The sequence below is a fragment of the Conger conger genome, chromosome 10 (genome assembly GCF_963514075.1).
Source record: "Conger conger chromosome 10, fConCon1.1, whole genome shotgun sequence".
Classification (NCBI taxonomy): Eukaryota; Metazoa; Chordata; class Actinopteri; order Anguilliformes; family Congridae; genus Conger; species Conger conger.
Window position 1 is genome coordinate 5,952,000 of NC_083769.1, and position 20,854 is coordinate 5,972,853.

The 20,854-nt window shown below is 40.2% G+C and overlaps 2 protein-coding genes across 2 annotated transcripts; one reads left to right on the forward strand and one right to left on the reverse strand.

Annotated features, from left to right (window-relative positions):
• Positions 1-4,321: 4,321 nt before the first annotated feature.
• Positions 4,322-9,103, forward strand: LOC133138256 (heat shock 70 kDa protein 1-like). Its single transcript, XM_061256855.1, has 2 exons — positions 4,322-4,479; positions 6,819-9,103. Exon 2 carries the CDS (start codon positions 6,840-6,842, stop codon positions 8,748-8,750), a length of 1,911 nt encoding a protein of 636 aa, XP_061112839.1. The 5' UTR covers positions 4,322-4,479; positions 6,819-6,839; the 3' UTR covers positions 8,751-9,103.
• Positions 9,104-13,166: 4,063 nt separating this feature from the next.
• Positions 13,167-17,503, reverse strand: LOC133138750 (heat shock 70 kDa protein 1-like). Its single transcript, XM_061257761.1, has 2 exons — positions 17,369-17,503; positions 13,167-15,479 (listed from the first exon to the last, which is right to left on the reverse strand). Exon 2 carries the CDS (start codon positions 15,455-15,457, stop codon positions 13,526-13,528), a length of 1,932 nt encoding a protein of 643 aa, XP_061113745.1. The 5' UTR covers positions 15,458-15,479; positions 17,369-17,503; the 3' UTR covers positions 13,167-13,525.
• Between the last annotated feature and the right edge of the window lie 3,351 nt (positions 17,504-20,854).

The following is a 20,854-nucleotide window of genomic DNA, read 5'->3' on the forward strand; positions in this document are numbered from 1 at the left end:
AGATTGTTTGCAAGACAGTCTACAAATTGGTAAAAAATAAAACATTTTACAGAAACACAAATGTTGTACATCCTGAAATGCAGTATGACTATATACACTTTATTAGGAACATTTTTACTTTATTACACCTACTTATTCATGCGATTATCTAATCAGCCAATTGTGTGGCTGCAGTGCAATGCATACAATCACGTAGATACAGGTCAGGTGCTTAAGTTAATGTTCACATCAACCATCAGAATGGGGAAACAATGTGACTCGTGTGTGACTGTGACCGTGGAATGATTGTTGGTGCCAGACAGGGTGGTTTGAGTGTCTCAGAAACTGCTCATCTCCTGGGATTTTCACGCACACTAGTTTGCAAGGAATGGTGTAAAAAAATAAAATAATCTAGTTAGCAATTCTGCAGACAGAAACACCGTGTTAATGAGAGACCTCAGAGGAGAATGGCCAGACTGGTCGAAACTGACAGGAAGGTGACAGTAACGCAAATAACCACACATTACAACAGTGGTATGGGGAAGAGCATCTCTGAACACACAATGCGTCAAACCTCTAAGTGGATAGGCTAGAGCAGCAGAAGACCAATAAGTCTAATAGATATACCGAATAAAGTGCTCACTGAGTGTATATATTAGGAATCACCATATGATATTCCCAGGACTGATATAAAGCACCATGTCACAAAACAGGTCATGGTTGTCAGTAGACTACAGCAGTCTATGAAAAAAATACACTCATCCCAACAGCCAAGAGGTCAGGGCGACAGGCAATTGAAGTGGGAGTAAATTAAATTTATTTTTATTTACCTTGATTATGTTGCTTTGCAGCCCATTTATGTAGGCTAATAACCAGACAAAAAAAAACATTTATATCATGAAAATCAAGAGTGAGTGAATTTATCTTATAGCCATGCTTTTTTTGTTTTGCGATGCGCATATCACTGTCATGGCTTAAATAACGAATTTGATGCTGTTGTTGCACCTTTTATTGTTATCATGTGTTACCCCTATACTGCTGTTCATATCTGTGTTTTCTGCTTAAATCACTAACGTAGCTAAGTGATGAGGTGACTGACTTTTGAACTGTGATCGGTAAGCTTTATTTTTTCTACTGCTTCTCTATGAAATCGAAGATCCGTTTTTCCAAATGACTAAATATGTTTTTTGTTAGTTCCATATGGTGGTTCACACGCTTTCATAGTTGAGAATGCCATATTTTCTTAGTTGGACGAACATAGCAACAGTAACCAAGGGGGCGTGGCTTAATGAAGGGTCGTTAAAGGTGAAAAGGGTCAAAGTTTGATCAAAGCTGCTTATTTGGTCGATTCAGAGGATATTATGCAGGCGAAATTGGGCATGATTCATGCTACCACATGTCAATTCGCAACCACGCCCAATCTTTTCTAAATGTCAAGAGTGTAATTCAATGTTCTGTTGCTATTGCAAATGTCCTTGTACTTTTCATAAAAGACTCAATACTTAATAAAAAAAAATCTATTTTATATTGAACTCAAGCTTGCATGTTATTTGCCTCAGTTGTAATGGTAGCCTAAGGGGAAATGAGAGAAAGAGAGGGCTAGTGCAATTGTAGTCCACCAATAGCTGATTCCAAAATGCAGTTTTGCAGTTGGCACCTGTGCTGTGCATATCCTTCAGAGACCTAAGCATATTTTGTCTGATTTACACCTCCTCTTAATTTTTAAATCATAACTTCAGTCATTATGTGTATTATGTGTGTGTGAACTGCAATAAAAGACCCAAAAAAGAGAAAAGTGCATTTCTTGTATTTTCGAACGGGAGACTCTTTGCAGCTGGACTGCCTACATTCTTCATAGGGTATCTCCAGCTCAGATTGCTTTAGAACCGTGTTTAGAGCGTCTACGGAAAGCTACGAGGATTCATTTTTCATTGGAACTCTCTGAACGGCGCTAGGATGTTGCCGGTTGGACGTTACAGATCGATGCAGCTTTGCTTTGCATTGGTTACCCCAGTTGACATAAGTGGAAAACATTGTCCTAGAACATTGTTCCAGAATATCCCGTACTTCCAGTAAAAAATTAGATACACCTCATGTCATATGACTTCAGGAGTTAAAGAGTTAAAGGTAAGACAACAACGTTGTTTAAAGGACACCTTTCTTATGAATTGCCTTTTTGTGCAATATGATGTATAACTCTCAACCAGTCCTGAACTGATTTAGACTTGACCACATGAGTTTTGTGTGGGTTTAGGCCAAGACATGCTGTGAAGCCCATTGTGAATAATATTTTGTAAAATGCACTAAATAAATATATTTTAACACAGTTTAACCCCCTTACAGTGAGAATAAAAACATGCTTTCAAAACCAGTCAAATTTTTTTTATTGATGTCGCAGGTATGCAATGATTTGGCAACTGTAATTGACTGGCAAAACATTGATTTATCTCTGATATGAACTGGTCAAAACCTTGGGTCACAATAAATACAAATACAATTGCACTGAACTGTCCTTATGACTGGTTGCTGGAAATCCATTCAGTGAGCACTTTATTAGGTATTTATTAGACTTATTTTTTTAGACTTATTAAGTCTTCTGCTTCTATTAAGCCTATCCACTTAGAGGTTTGACGCGTTGTGTGTTCAGAGATGCTCTTCTGCATATCACTGCTGTAACGTGTGCTTATTTGCGTTACTGTCACCTTCCTGTGTTGTGACCAGTCTGGCCATTTTCCTCTGACCTCTCTCATTAACAAGACGTTTCTACCCGCATAATTGCTGCTCATTGGATGTTTTTTTGTTTTTCGTACCATTCCCTGCAAACTATAGGCTGTTGTGCATGAAAATCCCAAGAGATAAGCAGTTTCTGAGATATCCAAACCACCCTGTCTGGAACCAACAATCATTACACGGTCAATGTCACTTAGATCACATTTCTTCCCCTTTCTGACATTTGGTCTGAAAAACAGCTGAACCTCTTGAACATGTATGCGTGCTTTTAAGCCTTTAGTTGCTGCCACATGTAATGCAATGTAATGTAATATGATTGGCTGATTAAATATTTGCATTAACAAGCTGGTGTACAGGTCTACCTAATAAAGTAGTCACTGAGTGTATCTTTCTTTAGGTGAACCAACCTTTAGCTTTCATTAGAATATTAGAATATTAGAATAAATCCCAAACGTCTTCTGCCATGTAACAGGCATAGAATAAGACACGTCAAAGAGCTTTTAAACTGCCAAAGATATTTTAAATGTGAATATTATTTAACTCTTTCTTTGCATTTTCGGTGTTGTAGTTTACATACAGAACACACGTTGGTCTGCTATTTCACTATTTTTATGTAATGCAGAAATTAATTTGGAAAATTATCTGATTCTGTCTCAGTTTGAAAAACAATGGTCATATTTAATAGGAAATCGGCAGGCAATTTTAAATATGATTTAACCTTAGGCAATCCTTTTTTTTTTTTTGTTATGCTCAGAGAACCATTATATTGCTGTGCCTTTCAAGCTAACTGGAATACATTTGAGCTGATTAAATATGAAAACTGATTACACACTTCAGTTCCTGTACCTCAGAACTGCAATGGCGAGATGATACAGAAAGTGATTGTCTTACTACTTAATTTTGGTCGAATTTAATGGATTCAGTGCTAATTTGTTGTGGGGTAGATTACAGTATGTGCTAAATCAGTGTGTCGAAGATAAGTTATATGAAAATACATTTATGGGTGAATCAAATTAAACTCAATTGAATATCAAATTACTAAAAGGCACGGATTTTAACCAATCTGCAAAAATGACAAATGCATGGCTCGATTAATTCGGAAATATCGCCATCTAGTGTAATCTGGATATACGACAATTTGTGGTGGGAATTCGTTCATTGGGAAAATAAGAAATATATTTCCATATATATTTGGAAGTGTTGCTAGATTCAATAATGCACCATACAGCTTAAATCCTCAAAGATCAGCCTGCTCTGGGAAGTAATGCACACACCGGAGAAAAAAAAAACAGTTTTGTAAAACGAAAATATCTTAAACGGCTTCACTGAAATAACCTTGCACTGCTGAATTCGTGGGTTTGCAGTTAATAACCCTAGTGAATCTATGTTGACCACAATAGGCTACACAACTGTTCAGTGTGGATATCTTCATCGTACTTTAACCATAGCAGCTGAATGTGGTTCAGAACAAAAGGCAAAACTCGAAGTAACGGCTGGGGGATTTAGAAAGTTGGTCTTAGATCCGTTGTCTTGACCACAAAGTGCTCTCTACCTGCGCGCGGAAAGATTTTTGGCTGGTTTCCAGTGCTGTCAATTTGTTTCACAAGACGTCACGAAAGGAACGCTCTCATTGGTTAGCAACTGAAGTATGCATATTCCTAAAACAAAGCGCGTTTTGTACATAAAACTGGGTGTGATTAGGTTATTGGCAATCTAACGGAGAATACTTGCCTGTGAAGTAGCAAACCATAAGTAAATCAGCGCAGCTAGGTAAGTTGACTTTCGTAAGTTATTGTTTTCAAAATGACAAGTATTAAGCAGTTTTTATAGATAGAGTGCGCGTTTTGTTTTCCACTTATGCACCGTTTATTATTGATTAAATATGCTAGCATGTGTTTTTAAACCTTTATTAAACTAGCGTTGGTTACATACCTAGCCAATTATTCAGTGGTTCTCAACCTCTTAGTCCTGGGGGACCACTATGTATGCTGGTTTTCATTCCAAGCATAACTCCAGAACCTTAAAAAGATGTTCATTTTTCTAAATTAGGTACTTGTCATGTTTAGAGGTATTATTATTTATTTAATTTAAAATGACCAATAAAAGACCAAATCAAATAGAAGGTGAATCAGTATGCTGAATACTGGTATTTAACTGGTATTTAATGCAGGTTTCACTCATTAAAATTATTTTGTGTATTTGAACACATCATTTTCTACCAAGTGGTTAGTTTTCATGGCCAGGTGTTCACACTTTCACTAATTTAGAACCTGTTGATTATCTGTCTTTAATTAGATTTTTCTTTACCTCAATATAGCTCAATGTGAATGAAACTTTTATTCTTCATGGCATGCATTCAAAAATTCTGACATAACTTGGTTTAAGAGGGCACATAATCCCTCTAAGCAAGCACCAAATTAGGAAAAAGTCAAAATTCTGTGATTGCAATTGTGGTTGGAATGAAAACCAGCATACACTGATCTAGGCTGTAAAGGCTTCCGACTAACAATGACTGAAAACGAGACAGCCCCCTTATGTCAATGAAGTCCATAAAGAATAAGTAGCCCCCTTATGTCAATGTAGTCCATAAAGAATAAGTAGCCTTGCTACTTAATGTAATGTAATGTATGAGAGTGTTGAGAGAAGTTTATCCTTACACGTTTATTCTTATATGCTTTGGTGTGTATTCTAGGACTAATTTCACCGCAGGATGTCATTAGGCTATAGTCTAATTTTTGCATACAACTGTTCCCTGATTCCCCACTCAAATCACTGAGCTCTTTGCACAAACCTCCAGCAGTTGCCTGTAGGTTATCGCCACACCCAGGAACGTGTAGGAACCGCACTAGAACTAGCATGCTACCACTTGTTGCGTCGGCTTCTAATTCACAAGCTGGTTGGCTGGCACGACTGTAGCCTCTCTACTGACTTGCAACACATTTCTTTCTGGAAAGTCGCACACTCAGAACACTTGTGGCTTATGCCAGGGCTGGAGGATAGCTGATGTTGTTCGGCTAAACCAGGGGGTGGGTGATCGAGGGATGGTTAACCAAGGCTTTTCTGTAGGGCTATACATTCATATTCACTTTCAGAAAAAGAGACTATAAAAGTGAAAATGGGGGTGGTACGCTATAGGTAGGCTATGTAAAATTGTACCCCAAGCCAGCAATACGGAATTCATTTTTAATGTTTTGCTTATAAAAGGTACTTATTAGTGCCCCAATAGTACATTTGGCAAATGTGTTTCCTAAAGAACAAAAATAGACCTTCATTTACAGGGTGCTATCGGAAAAAATTGCACACTCTGTAACCATGCTCAGCTTTTGCACATTTAGCATTGCCAAGTGTAAAAATAAATGCATGACCATTTTCAAATGTCACCTTTTTTTAAACATTTAGAGAGAAAGTTGTCTAAAACATTGCAATCATTTTTCCAAGAGTAATGCTATGCACTAAAGCAATTTGTTTTATGTGTAAAAAGAGCAGTCTCAACCACACCCATGCAAACACTGTTAGCAGCAGCTGAATTGGCTGCTTCAAAATGTCTGCTAGTCCAGGCAAAGTAGCTGAAGTCATGGAAGGAGTGTTTTCAGCAGGGACAAGAGCTGCAGCCAGGTATAAAATAAAACACATTTTAAAATCACATTTGCCTGTGTCCCTGTTACTAACTTTTCATGATAGTTTGGCAAAAAACTGAAGTTCACATAATCTCCCATGCAGCATGACAATACTGATGTTGGTTTGATCTTTTGTTTCTCTGTGTGATTAGTCATACAAAACTAGGGTACAAATATATACAATATTTTGACATTTTTCCCATTCAGGTCTATCCATTCTAGTTTGCTGGTGAGTGTTCTATATCTCTGAAACTAATGTATAATGTTAGTTTCAGAGATATAGCATTACTTAATGCAGCCTTTTTACACTATTTATACAATAATGTGATCTTGCACATGCTTGTGATTGGTCATTAGTGCTGCTTGTTGAAGATTATTAGCTTCATTACACTTCTGCTTCGTTCTTCAGTTTGGAAGTTAAATGATGACTGTTTTGAGTAACAATGTTAACATATTTTCAGGCAATAATATCTTATTTTTTTATCATTGTAGTGGCGATATACCAAAAGAAATATGTCTTCTGCAAAAGGAGTTTCAGTTGGGATTGATCTGGGAACCACCTACTCCTGTGTGGCTGTGTTTCAGCATGGAAAGGTGGAAATCATTGCCAATGACATGGGCAACAGAACCACTCCCAGCTATATAGCCTTCACAGATGTAGAGAGGCTCATCGGAGATGCTGCCAAGAACCAGGTGGCCATGAACCCCAGCAACACAGTCTTTGATGCCAAGCGGCTGATTGGCAGAAAGTTTGAAGAGCCCGTGGTGCAGGCTGATATGAAGCATTGGCCCTTCCGTGTGGTCAGTGATGGGGGGAAGCCCAAAGTTCAAGTTGAATACAAAGGAGAGAGTAAAGCATTCTACCCTGAGGAACTCTCCTCGATGGTGCTGGTGAAAATGAAAGAGATCGCTGAAGCATACCTGGGGAAGAGTGTGTCAGATGTAGTCATCACTGTGCCAGCATATTTCAACGACTCTCAACGCCAGGCCACCAAGGACGCGGGTGTGATTGCAGGGCTGAACGTGCTGAGGATCATCAATGAGCCCACAGCAGCTGCCATCGCCTACGGCCTTGATAAACGCAAGAAGGGGGAACACAACATCCTCATCTTTGACCTGGGAGGGGGCACCTTCGATGTGTCTATCCTCAATATTGAGGATGGGATCTTTGAGGTGAAGTCCACAGCCGGTGACACCCACCTGGGTGGGGAAGACTTTGACAACCGCATGGTCAATCATTTTGTGCAGGAATTCAAGAGAAAGCACAAGAAAGACATCAGCCAAAACAAGAGGGCGTTGAGGAGGCTGAGAACAGCCTGTGAGAGAGCCAAGAGAACCCTGTCATCAAGCTCTCAGGCCAGGATCGAGATTGATTCTCTCTATGAAGGAATTGACTTCTACACTTCCATCACCAGGGCACGCTTTGAAGACCTGAACTCTGACCTCTTCAGGGGCACATTAGAACCTGTTGAGAAAGCCCTTATAGATGCCAAATTGGACAAGGCACAGATCCATGATATTGTTATGGTCGGAGGCTCCACCAGAATTCCTAAGATCCAGAAGCTCCTGCAGGATTTCTTCAATGGCAAGGAGCTGAACAAGAGCATCAACCCAGATGAAGCAGTGGCCTATGGGGCAGCCGTTCAAGCTGCCATCCTCATGGGAGACACTTCTGACAATGTCCAGGACCTGCTGCTGTTGGATGTGGCTCCGCTGTCTCTGGGCATCGAGACGGCAGGAGGAGTCATGTCTGCACTCATCAAGCGCAACACAACCATCCCCACCAAGCAGACCCAGACCTTCACCACGTATGCTGACAACCAGCCTGGAGTGTTGATCCAGGTGTATGAAGGAGAACGGGCCATGACCAAAGACAACAACCTGCTGGGAAAGTTTGAGCTCTGCGGTATCCCTCCAGCCCCACGTGGGGTCCCGCAGATCGAGGTCACCTTCGACATTGACGCAGACGGCATTCTGAATGTGACAGCGGCCGACAAAAGCACGGGAAAGGAGAACACGATCACCATCACAAACGACAAGGGTCGGCTAAGCAAAGAGGAAATCGAGAGGATGGTGCAGGAGGCTGATGAGTACAAGGCCGAGGATGACCTCCAGCGAGAGAAGATTGCCGCCAAAAACTCTCTGGAGTCCTACGCCTTCAACATGAAGGCTACTGTGCAGGATGACAAACTTAACGGCAAGATTAGTGAGGATGACAAGAAGAAGCTCCTTGAGAAGTGCAGCCAGACCCTCCGTTGGCTGGATGACAACCAGCTGGCCGAAAAGGAGGAATATGAACATCAGCAAAAAGAGCTGGAGAAAGTGTGTAACCCCATCATCACCAAGCTGTACCAGGGAGACGGGGGCACAGGGAGTGCTGGACGGCCCAGCAATCAAGGACCTATCATTGAGGAGGTGGATTAAAGGTGCCGAACTGCTGAACGCTGCTGTCTACAGCACCTGGCCTGAAGCAATACAAATGCCTTTTGATGACAGATTTGCAATCATTTGCTGAAAAGTCTTTACTGCTGGCTGATTTTAATGCTGGTGTCAGTGTTTCCTGCTAAAGATTTAATTTCAATGGGGAATGTTGCCAGTTGTATTATAACACAAAAAACGTATTTTGCATTCAATGAAAAACCTCTCTAAAAGCATTTGTCCACTTTGTAACTTAGAATGCATGAAAATGGAAAATAACTGTCAGAATATTTTCAGGACTTTGTTTACCTTTTTGTGAGATGGGCTTTGGGCACTGCTAATAAACATTTCGTTATTAACCTTTTCAACAGTCGTTTTTTGGAATGTAAATGGTAAATGGCATTTATATAGCGCCTTTATCCAAAGTGCTGTACAATTGATGCACCCATTCACACACACACTCACACACCAATGGCGATTGGTTGCCATGCAAGGTGCCGACCTGCTCGTCAAGAGCATTTGGGAGTTAGGTGTCTTGCTCAGGGGCACTTCAACACAGCCCGGGCGGGGGTTCGAACCGGATCAAACCAGCAACCCTCCGACTACCAGACAACTGCTCTTACTGCCTGAGCCATGTCACCCCATGAATGTTGTTTCAAAATATTAAGTCTGTGTTCTAGGCACTTCATTGCCATTCAATTGCCAGTAATGATAAATGTTAAGAACATTATAATGACATTTTTGTGATCTTACACCTTAAAGATTTAATTATGTTCTCAGCAGTAACTCTTCTTCCCCTCCAAGTGATGTCTCTACAGCACTTTAAGACATACTGTAAGTCCTGGGGATCAATAGATTGCTTGACTAGCTGATGTGCAAAAATCTTTTTCAGTTGACACTTTATCTATGAAATTAAGGTTTGACAGAATGTGTGTGACAGAAATGACAAATGGAAAGCTGCATGAATACATTTAGTAATATAATATTTATTATATACAATTATTTAACCCATTCACAAATTTCATTTTACATTTTACTTTAGAAGTCCCATCATTAAGTACTAAAAACATTAAGCCATATATAATACAGATGTATTTGTCGGAACCAAATTTTTCTGTATTGTTCGCACTGCCGTATAAACATATTACAGAGAACATATGAAACTTCCAAAGACCCAATGAGCAGATATGGTGATATGTGTTGAATAAGACCACTGCTGCTGCCACCATTCAACAATCTTTATTACAGTTACCAACAACTCGAAAGAACATTGTGCATGCTAGAGTTTCATGATCCATGCCAGGGTCAATCATGGTTCTGATAATATTTGAGAGCAAACAAGCTGTTGTCATTCACAACAGTAAACAACATTACCTGCAAAATACTGATTCAAGCATATCATTTATGGCACAACCTGCCAATTCATCAAGACAGAGCTAGTAGTAGCAATCCCCCAGAAAACATGGCAATAAAATGTAACTCCTACATTAACAGATTTTGCTGATGACACTACCTTAGCAGCATAAACACCAGCAAATACAAAAAGATTGCTCAGTTAGCAACAATATGAGCCAAGACAGGTCTGCTAAGAACAAGGCGAAAGTAAAGAGCATTAACAACAATTCCAGATCTTGGACGAGAAGTGCTAGAGGAAGACCTTTACCTACATTTGAGAATTTATTCCTTCACAGTGCCTACCACCCAACCAACTACAATCCACTTAGCAAACTTTATAAAAACTAAATCATTTTGGCAGAAGAAGAAGAATAACTTAGAGTCAGTAATGTGATAGAAAATCAGCACCCAGCCCTCTCTGGCAGGTAACCCACATCACTAATCCTGCATGCCCTGACATGTAAATCAAACATACCTGAAGAACGCTAGTGGAGAATGTGTCCCGTGAGAATGCCTGAACTCCTGGAGAAGGGAGGGAGTGCAGGAACAATGTGGGGGGTAATGGGAGGGGGCATAGTATAACCACGATTCATGCCAAAAATCAGACGTATGAGAGGCCGAGGACATCTACTTAATTATCGCGGAAAGCCAATGATACAGCGACTGATGGCAAATGAGAGACGGTGTACGTGCCTGGCTACTGCCTCCCCTAGGCTGGCAACTCACTTGGACTAGCAGCCCACTCTCCTAGACCCACAGGACTAGCAGCCCACTCTCCTAGACCCACAACTCACTAGCCTAGAGTAGCAACCCACCTGCCGAGACAAGCAGCCTACCCACCTAGGCTGGCTACTCTCTGTCCTGGGGTGGCAGCACACTCTCATAGGCTGGTGATTGAACTGTTGGACTATCCCCTTCTCATCCACAGCACACTGTAACAAGGGACGGTGGGGGACATTCACACAAGACCAAATCCAGGGTTTTGCCTCTACAGACGCCAACATTTTGGGAAATATATATTTTTTCTACTTACTCAGACTTAGACAAGATGTTTCATTTTTGTGCATTCGCTGACTCAATTTCCATGTTAGCATAACCTGTTAGCTTAGCATAAAGGCTTGAAGCCTATGAGAGTCAGTAGCCTACCTCTTTCAAAGTGAAGAAATGTACCTTACAGCAACTCCGAAACTGTCTTATTTACACAAGGTATCATGCATTTTAAATACACGTGCGGGGAAAAGAAAATGTGTGTCTTTCCATCACTTCCTGTTTCTCTAGAGTAAGCATACAACATCCCTTTGTCATCCATCACCCAAGGAAAAAGCCAAAGAACTGTCCATTCAGAAGAAACAGATAACAGATAATTGACCACCACAAGTTTGGTAATGGGTACACAAAAATACATACTACTTAGCACTGTAAGGGAAATGAACTGAACTGAAGAAGAGGGTCCATAAGTGCACAGTCCACATCCAAGGATATCAATGATTGTGAAATGTTCTGCATGGAGGAATGGTCAAAATCCTTCCAAATTTGTTCTATAACCGTATCACAAATTGTAGGAAAAGACTCATGGCTGTCATCTTTGCCAGGGGTGTTTGCACAAGGTATTAAGCCAAGGGTGCCAATAATTGTGACACATGTTTTTTTAATTTTGGTTGATTCCATTGAATTATTAATAAAGCACACTACATGTTGGAAAATAAAGTGTATGTCAATAACTGTATTTTTCTTAATTTAGAGTATTTTTTGCTCATATTTACGCTTCAGAAGGTGCATGCCCCTGTTTTCACTGTAATTAAAAACAAACACCCACTCATAAAACTAAAAAGCTTTATAGACCTATTGCAGATACTGGTGAAGATCTACATGAAAAATCTACATGCAAAAATCTCCTTATTCAAACTAGGTTTACCATGTCAGAAAACATTTTAGAGAGCCTCTTTAACCCGAGATGATGTCAAGACAGGGGTTGGCTCCAATTTGAATAACATTTCATTTCACCAATATAAAATACAATAAAAATGTTTTAATAATAATAATATACTTTATTTAAACTCGATAGCATCATACTGTAGGTCAAGACATTAAAATGAAAAGAAAACATTGAAATGACAGACCCCTTTTTATGATGGTCGAGTGGTGAACAAAAATACACAACAAAAGACAAAATACATAAAATACATTGACACAGTGACTACGTAGTAGAGAGACAATTGATAAAAAGAACTGTGTGATGCAGACTTAAAACCTGCTAGTGATTTAGAATCTCTAACATGGATAGGAAGGTCATTATAAAGCATAGGGCCATTAGTACTGAAAGCACGTTCATAAATTTCGTAACGAGTAAAAGGAACGTTTAAAACCTTCATTGAAATTTGTGTAACCGGATTATAGTACTTCACTAGATCACTAATATAACATCTGACGGAGAGCTTTATACATTAAACTGCACACTTTCAACTTATATCGATAAGCAAGCACGTTTTTAGCACATTTTTAGCACAAAAATAATGCTTGATTAACTTGAAAAATATTTCACGTAATTTTTTCTAATAGTAAAATCTGTATTAATGCCTGCAATGTGCTGACCAGAGCATTATAAAAACAAACCAATAAATGATTTTGGTGCAGTGCAGGAGTCAAATTAAAGTGAAACAGTAACATTATTGAACTGTCTGTGTACTTCTGGGTAATTGTTTAATCTATTCTAATTTTATATATTTCCTTGTTAGTGATCCCAGTGGCCAATTTTGTTTTATGTTTGCATGTGGATTACATTGAAGGATCAATGTTTGACCTTCCTACTCAAATGAATGTATTTTTCCAGATTCAAAATTATATATATTCCTTTTAGCCAGATTTCATACAAATGTATTACTTTGCTATAAATAGCACATTTTAAACCTGATGCTATGTTTGAAATATGAGGCCTGAGAAAAAATAAGTTAAGTTAAATATAAACTTTTGAAAATAAGAGAAAATGGTGAATAGTGGGAAAAAATAACGAATGAACAATCAAAACTATTTTATTTTAAAATTAATTTATTGCCAGTGTCCAAAGCCCAGTTCATGAACAGGTAAATACAAACAAGTACTGAAAATGAAACCAAACACATACTATTTTCCACTTCCATGCATTAATGTTTAAAAATTGTACATTACTAAATGCTATTTTAAGTTTTTTTTTTTTATGAAAGAAGCATGTCTTTGCATGATAAAACAAGTGGCAAGATGAAGTTTTTAAAGTAAAAATTTGGACCAGCATGGAAAGTGAATAACAGTAAAGGCACTTCAACAAACATAATTTGAAAATAATCAAAAAATGTTAAACATTTTCTTCAGGGCAGGTGCTGCAGACAGCAGTGTTCAGCAGTTCAGCACCTTTAATCCACCTCCTCAATGGTAGGTCCTTGATTGTCAGGCTTTGTACGAGACTGCCTCTGCTCTCCAGCGCTCCCTGTGCCCCCGTCCCCCTGGTACAGCTTGGTGACAATGGGCTTACACACTTTCTCCAGCTCTTTTTGCTGATGTTCATATTCCTCCTTTTCGGCCAGCTGGTTCTGCTCCAGCCAGCTAATGGTCTGGCTGCACTTCTCAAGGACCTTCTTCTTGTCATCCTCGCTAATCTTGCCGTTAAGTTTGTCATCCTGCACAGTAGCCTTCATGTTGAAGGCGTAGGACTCCAGAGAGTTTTTGGCGGCAATCTTCTCTCGCTGGAGGTCGTCCTCGGCCTTGTACTCATCAGCCTCCTGCACCATCCTCTCGATTTCCTCTTTGCTCAGCCGACCCTTGTCGTTTGTGATGGTGATCTTGTTCACTTTGCCTGTGCTTTTGTCGGCCGCTGTCACATTCAGAATGCCGTTTGCGTCAATGTCGAAGGTGACCTCGATCTGCGGGACCCCGCGTGGGGCTGGAGGGATACCGCAGAGCTCAAACTTTCCCAGCAGGTTGTTGTCTTTGGTCATGGCCCGTTCTCCTTCATACACCTGGATCAACACTCCAGGCTGGTTGTCAGCATACGTGGTGAAGGTCTGGGTCTGCTTGGTGGGGATGGTTGTGTTGCGCTTGATGAGTGCAGACATGACTCCTCCTGCCGTCTCGATGCCCAGAGACAGCGGAGCCACATCCAGCAGCAGCAGGTCCTGGACATTGTCAGAAGTGTCTCCCATGAGGATGGCAGCTTGAACGGCTGCCCCATAGGCCACTGCTTCATCTGGGTTGATGCTCTTGTTCAGCTCCTTGTCATTGAAGAAATCCTGCAGGAGCTTCTGGATCTTAGGAATTCTGGTGGAGCCTCCGACCAGAATAATATCCTGGATTTGACCCTTGTCCAATTTGGCATCTCTAAGGGCTTTCTCAACAGGTTCTAGTGTGCCCCTGAAGAGGTCAGAGTTCATCTCTTCAAAGCGTGCCCTGGTGATGGAAGTGTAGAAGTCAATTCCTTCATAGAGAGAATCAATCTCAATGCTGGCCTGAGAGCTTGATGACAGGGTTCTCTTGGCTCTCTCACAGGCTGTTCTCAGCCTCCTCAATGCCCTCTTGTTTTGGCTGATGTCTTTCTTGTGCTTTCTCTTGAATTCCTCCACAAAGTGGTTGACCATGCGGTTGTCAAAGTCTTCCCCACCCAGGTGGGTGTCACCGGCTGTGGACTTCACCTCAAAGATCCCATCCTCAATAGTGAGGATAGACACATCGAAAGTGCCGCCTCCCAGGTCAAAGATGAGGATGTTGTGTTCCCCCTTCTTGCGTTTATCAAGGCCGTAGGCGATGGCAGCTGCTGTGGGCTCATTGATGATTCTCAGCACGTTCAGCCCTGCAATCACACCCGCGTCCTTGGTGGCCTGGCGTTGAGAGTCGTTGAAATATGCTGGCACAGTGATGACTGCATTTGCCACACTCTTCCCCAGGTATGCTTCAGCGATCTCTCTCATTTTCACCAGCACCATCGAAGAGATTTCCTCAGGGTAGAATGCTTTCATCTCTCCTTTGTATTCAACTTGAACTTTGGGCTTCCCCCCATCACTGACCACACGGAAGGGCCAATGCTTCATATCAGCCTGCACCACGGGCTCTTCAAACTTTCTGCCAATCAGCCGCTTGGCATCAAAGACTGTGTTGCTGGGGTTCATGGCCACCTGGTTCTTGGCAGCATCTCCGATGAGCCTCTCGGTGTCTGTGAAGGCAACATAGCTGGGAGTGGTTCTGTTGCCCTGGTCATTGGCAATGATTTCCACCTTTCCATGCTGAAACACTCCCACACAGGAGTAGGTGGTTCCCAGATCAATCCCAATTGAAACTCCTTTTGCAGAAGACATCTTAATTTTTGGTATATGTGCCCTATAATAAAATAAAATACAAGAAAAATGTTACTGATTATTAAATGCATTTAATACATAATACATACAATTATGAACTCGACCCACAAAGGCAGAAGTTGTAATAAACATTGCTTTACACATGAATATCAATAACATTTTTGCAGTCACAAAAAACTACCACAAAGTTTGACCTGATGCACTCTATGTCACAACTGATTCTTCTTTAAAAAATGATAGGCTACACACTAACTAGGCCTACTAACCTTATAGCAAATATGTGGATTTTTAAAACCCCACATAAAAAAGTAGAGTGAACTGTTATGGAACAGCCATACTATTGGAACATGTGAATGACAGGTGTTTCTTGTTGCCCAGATGCATCATGTTAGATTGATTGATTAAACAATAAATACTACTGCATTTCCAACCAACATGAAGACTAGAGAGCTGTCTTTTGGAGAAAAGTAAGCCATTTCTAAGATTTCTGAAGCTTAGAAATGAGGGGAAATCCATTGCACAAGCATTGGGGACAGCTTGTACAACAACTTGGAATGTCCTGAAAAAGAATGAAGCCACTGGCGTACTGAGCAACATAGTAGAGCAAGGAAAACAACAGCAGTTGGTGACAAATATTTTGAGAGCTGTGAAGAAAACCCCCAAAACATCAGTCAGTGACATCACAAACAATCTCAGACAGGGGTGAAGATTTCTCAATTAATCGTTTGAAGAAGACTTAGAGAACAGCATTATAGAGGTTATATACCACATAATGCAGTTGTAAGAATAGGAAGGCGAGATTCCAATTTGCAAAGAAGTACAAAGATGAGCCACAAAAGTTCTGGAACAAAGTTTTATGGACTGATGAGAGCAAGAGTAACCTCTACCAAAGTGATGGAAAGGCCAAAGTGTGGAGAAAGAAGGGATCTACTCATGATCCAAAACATACAAGCCCATCTGTGAAGTGTCATGGCTTGGGCTTGCATGGCTGCTTCTGGAGTGGGCACACTAATCTTTATTGAAGATTTAACTCCTGATGGGAGCAGCAGGATGAATTCAGAAGTCTACAAAAACATTCTGCCTTCCAACTTAGGGAGAAATGCATTCAAACCACTTGGGAGGAACTTCATCAGGCATCAAAACAATGACACTACACTACACACAACAAAGACTTAATTTGGGAGAAAAATTGGAAGGTTTTAGACTGGCCAAGTCAATTGCATTTCTCCTCCTGAAGAGGAGATTGAAGGTTAAAAAAAGAACAGAAATAAAAACAACTGAAAGAGGCTGCAGTAAACGCCTGGAAAAGAATCACGAATGAAGAATGCAACAGTTTGGTGATGTCAATGGGTCGCAGGCTTGATGCAGTTATTGCAAGCAAGGTATATGCTACCAAAGACTAAGTGTTATTTACTTTCATTTACTTAAATACTCTCTGTTCCAATACTTTTGCTCACCACCAGGAAATAAAAGCTGAAATTCTGACAAGCTGAAAATCTTGTGGTCGTCTTTTTAATTCAACCCCAATTATATTCAATGTATTGCAAAAACAAAGGAATTGCTGTTCCAAATACTTTTTGAGGGCACTGTATTTAACATGACAGTTAGGCTTCTTGGACCAAGTATACCCGTTTATAAATAATTAAAGCTTTATCAAGCCATGTAGCTACCTTGCGTTAGGTAGCAGAATTGTAATTTTAAAATAATAGTTAACTTGCACTATATTTAATAACTTACGTCTATAAATTCATCAAGAGTCTTCTGCTGATTGTTTGGTCTGAAGACCACGTGAAATGTAATATTTACTTTCAGTAATACATAAAGGACGATATGCTACTCATAAACTACACACAATTATACTGAACATATTGTATGTATAAAAACATTTAAATAGTGAAGCATTAAACTTACAAAAATGAGCTTCACCGTTTCGCTTCTTCAACCTTCAGGCAGGCTTTTCTTCGATTTCGGCTTCGCTAAACTGAATTCAACGGAGGAAGCCCATTCCTTTTATACAGTTTGACATGTTTCCAGAATTCTCTGACTCCAGCCCCCAATGACAGCGCTTGTGCCGCGAGTCATCCAGAGATTCTGGAAACTACGTAACTCCGCGAAAGCACGAGAAGCAGGCAGACAGTTCGGCGTGGTGGGCGCGGCCTTTCGCTCTACTCTACAGCTCTGAGAAATAGAGGTTTCACGCAACCTGTGTCAGCTGCGTAAAACGGACACATTATACGGACTTAAAATTTTTTTTTAATTGCGCTGCTATTTAACAATGTTTCTCACGGTAATGACTTTCATTTAATTTTGGAATTAATATGGCTTCTGTAACGTGTTGTTAGCATAAGCAAACTGAGATGAAGCGAAGTACGTTTGAAGCATCGCTGACTTTTAACTCACAGATATTTTCCTAATAAATAACGTGTGCCTTCACACAATTAACAGAAATAGTGGCAAATGTGGGTTTGTCCGGACCATATTAAATACTCTAAGGTCTGGACCGCATGGAGCATGTTTAATAGCTATATCGTAGACTAGTTTTTGTGTATATTCACAGCTCTGAAATTCTAGTCTGTGCCTTTCATTTTCTATATTAAGGTACTAAAGTATTTGCCATGAAAGCAAATTCGATTGGTTGGGACTGAGTCTGAAACCTGCGATAAATAGTTAAAAATATATTCAATGGAATGCAATGTACAGCTGGCCTTGTACAAAGGAACAAAAGGCTGTAATTAGTTTAACTGTTTTAGAGCACACAGTATTATTCAAAAGTTATACCTAATATAGAAATAAAAATGTTCCAGAACCAAACATCAGCATAGATTCACCCAGATTGTATATGTCCAATTGAGAACCATAATTATATCCATAGAAAATGAAATAGGCAGATTTTACCATGTCGCAATTTATAAGAAAGCGTTCGTGTCTGTCATCTTTTGCCAGGGTATTTGCACAAAGCCAATGAATGTGAAACCTGTTTTTTGTAAGACTAATTGATTCCATTGAATCATTAATAAAGCACACCACTTTCCACATGCTGAAAAATAAATCGAATTTCAATAATTGCATCATTTTTTTAGTTTGCAGTATTTTTTGTGCATATTAACATGGGTGCCAATAATACTGGAGCCCACTGTGTGTGACATGTTGAATTGATGTTCAAAGTATGACTCATAGAGAACAGAACAGAACGTGTACACGGCACATTTTAACCCTGCGTACAGTGACACACATTTAGTCGCTGTGTTAATGGGCAGACATAAGGTACATGCTTTTATGATATGCTTACAACATGAGTCCAAGTGGACCAGGAGAGGTCAAGATGAGAGCCAACCCAGTCCAGCAGAGCTTCAGTTTGTTGAGCTTGTACATAAAGGTGTACAGGCGCACACCCTCTCAGGCTGCATGTCACATTACATTATATTATTGGCATTTGGCAGATGCTCTTATCCAGAGCAATGTACAGTTGATTAGACTAAGCAGGAGACAATCCTCCCCTGGAGCAATGCAGGGTTAAGGGCCTTGCTCAAGGGCCCAACGGCTGTGCGGATCTTATTGTGGCTACACCGGGATTAGAACCACCGACCTTGCGTGTCCCAGCCATTTACCTTAACCACTACACTACAGGCCACCCCTGCATTTGAGTGCAGCCATAACTCCATGCTAGCTGGGAGGGATTTCAACAGCTATCCAGTTAGCCATACAGGGCCGTCAGCGATCAACAGCTAATAAATATAGCAATACTTTTGATAAAACATCTTTAATACCACATTATCCAAAGTCTGATAAAAACTGAATAAACTGTATGCTGGTCAATTCATCTTTCAGCCTCCTCTTCTTCCACCCGTGCTGGATCCATGGCATGAGTACGTCTGTATTCTTTAATGTAGGAACAGGTAGTGCTGCTTAGCATGCACCAAAATGCAAATCACATGGAAAAATAGCTTCAGAAAGAAAGACGTTCTTGTGCTTGAACTCAGCCCATTGGGTTTTGTGTTAGTCAGCAGAGAGGGGGGGGGGGGGGAGTGTGAAAACTGATATAATATTCCTCAGATTGTCAGGTGGTGATCTCATGTAGCAGGGTTTAGTATACAAATGACGAATGTTAATATGCTGACAGTTTTCAAGATCATAAGAACATCCTAAGAAGATCTTAAGGAGATGTGTTGTCTGTGTGTGGGATTCCTGCGTGCACTGAGACGATCAGACTCAAGCAGAGCCGGCTGATTCAGGCTTGAGCTAGTCTGCGACCCTTATGAGAATATGAAACTGGTTTTCCCACAGGTCTTTAGGCATAGCTTGTGTAGTATGTGACCCACATTGACCATAATCTGGGATCAGGCATGTAGTGTGCGCAGTCCTATGATGGAAATACCAGCGGTTTAAAAGAGACGGTCATTACATGATCTCCCTGGTCAGGATTTTGAAAGTTGTGTAGTGTACGCAAGGTAAAAGTGGTTATGAACAAAAAGGATGTTAAACTGCAATTGCAGTTTACTGAAATGAGATGTGATAGACGTCTTTCCAAAGACAGACGTGGCTCATCGGAAAGTAAAGAAACTAGGTTCTATCAACACTAGAATGTTTGTTGCAGTGTAGGTTTGTTCCTGTAACATCAAAGGTGGTATTTGGGTATATAACACCCTTGGGTAAATATTGCCATTGAGAATGCATTTATGATTTATTAGCAAACTCTTTTACAGAAATCAACTCAGGACTAGCTATTCCAGTGAGAGAGTATCAGATAAGCACCAACACAATGAAAACACACTGTCAGCACAGTATACTACGTATGTAACAGATGTTTTACTGGGAAATTCTTTGTTTGCTGGGAGACAAAGGTATAGCGGGATTAAAGGTACAATAGGTAAGATTTTCGTGTTAAAACATTGTTACAAGACCATTGTAAATCCCTTCCTATCGTTGAAAAAGGCTCACTGACATGTTGAAAGGCCCTTTGCCTGTGTTTATGGTCTTTAAATTCGGGTTTCAAAATATGCAGTTGATGGGCCAGCACTCTGTACCAAAACATTGTATAGCTGTACAATAATTCAAGCTCATTAGTTGAAAATTGGTTGTAATTGCCACAGCCAATGACATTTCAATGTCAGTACATTCACAGAGAAGGGGCAGGATAAACAGTGTTATGGTTTGAGGGTGTTTGTTGCTGCAATTCCTCTCTTGACGGTTAGAAGTCTGAGATTACCTATTGTACCTTTAAGATAATTTTTCATTGTTAAGGATTAAAATAGATATTTGCTCTTCCTTTCTATTTTACTTTAGTTACAAATCAAATGAAATGTCTACTAAGCATGAAGTTACAGTTACAGATGAACTTCTGGCACTGTAACATTTGAATGGGGGTTGACATATTAATTTAATTATTTGCATAGCAAC

Bases quoted from the DNA above. Each gene is read 5' to 3' on its own strand.
- LOC133138750 (XM_061257761.1), bottom strand. From the start codon at position 15,457: ATGTCTTCTGCAAAAGGAGTTTCAATTGGGATTGATCTGGGAACCACC.
- LOC133138256 (XM_061256855.1), top strand. From the start codon at position 6,840: ATGTCTTCTGCAAAAGGAGTTTCAGTTGGGATTGATCTGGGAACCACC.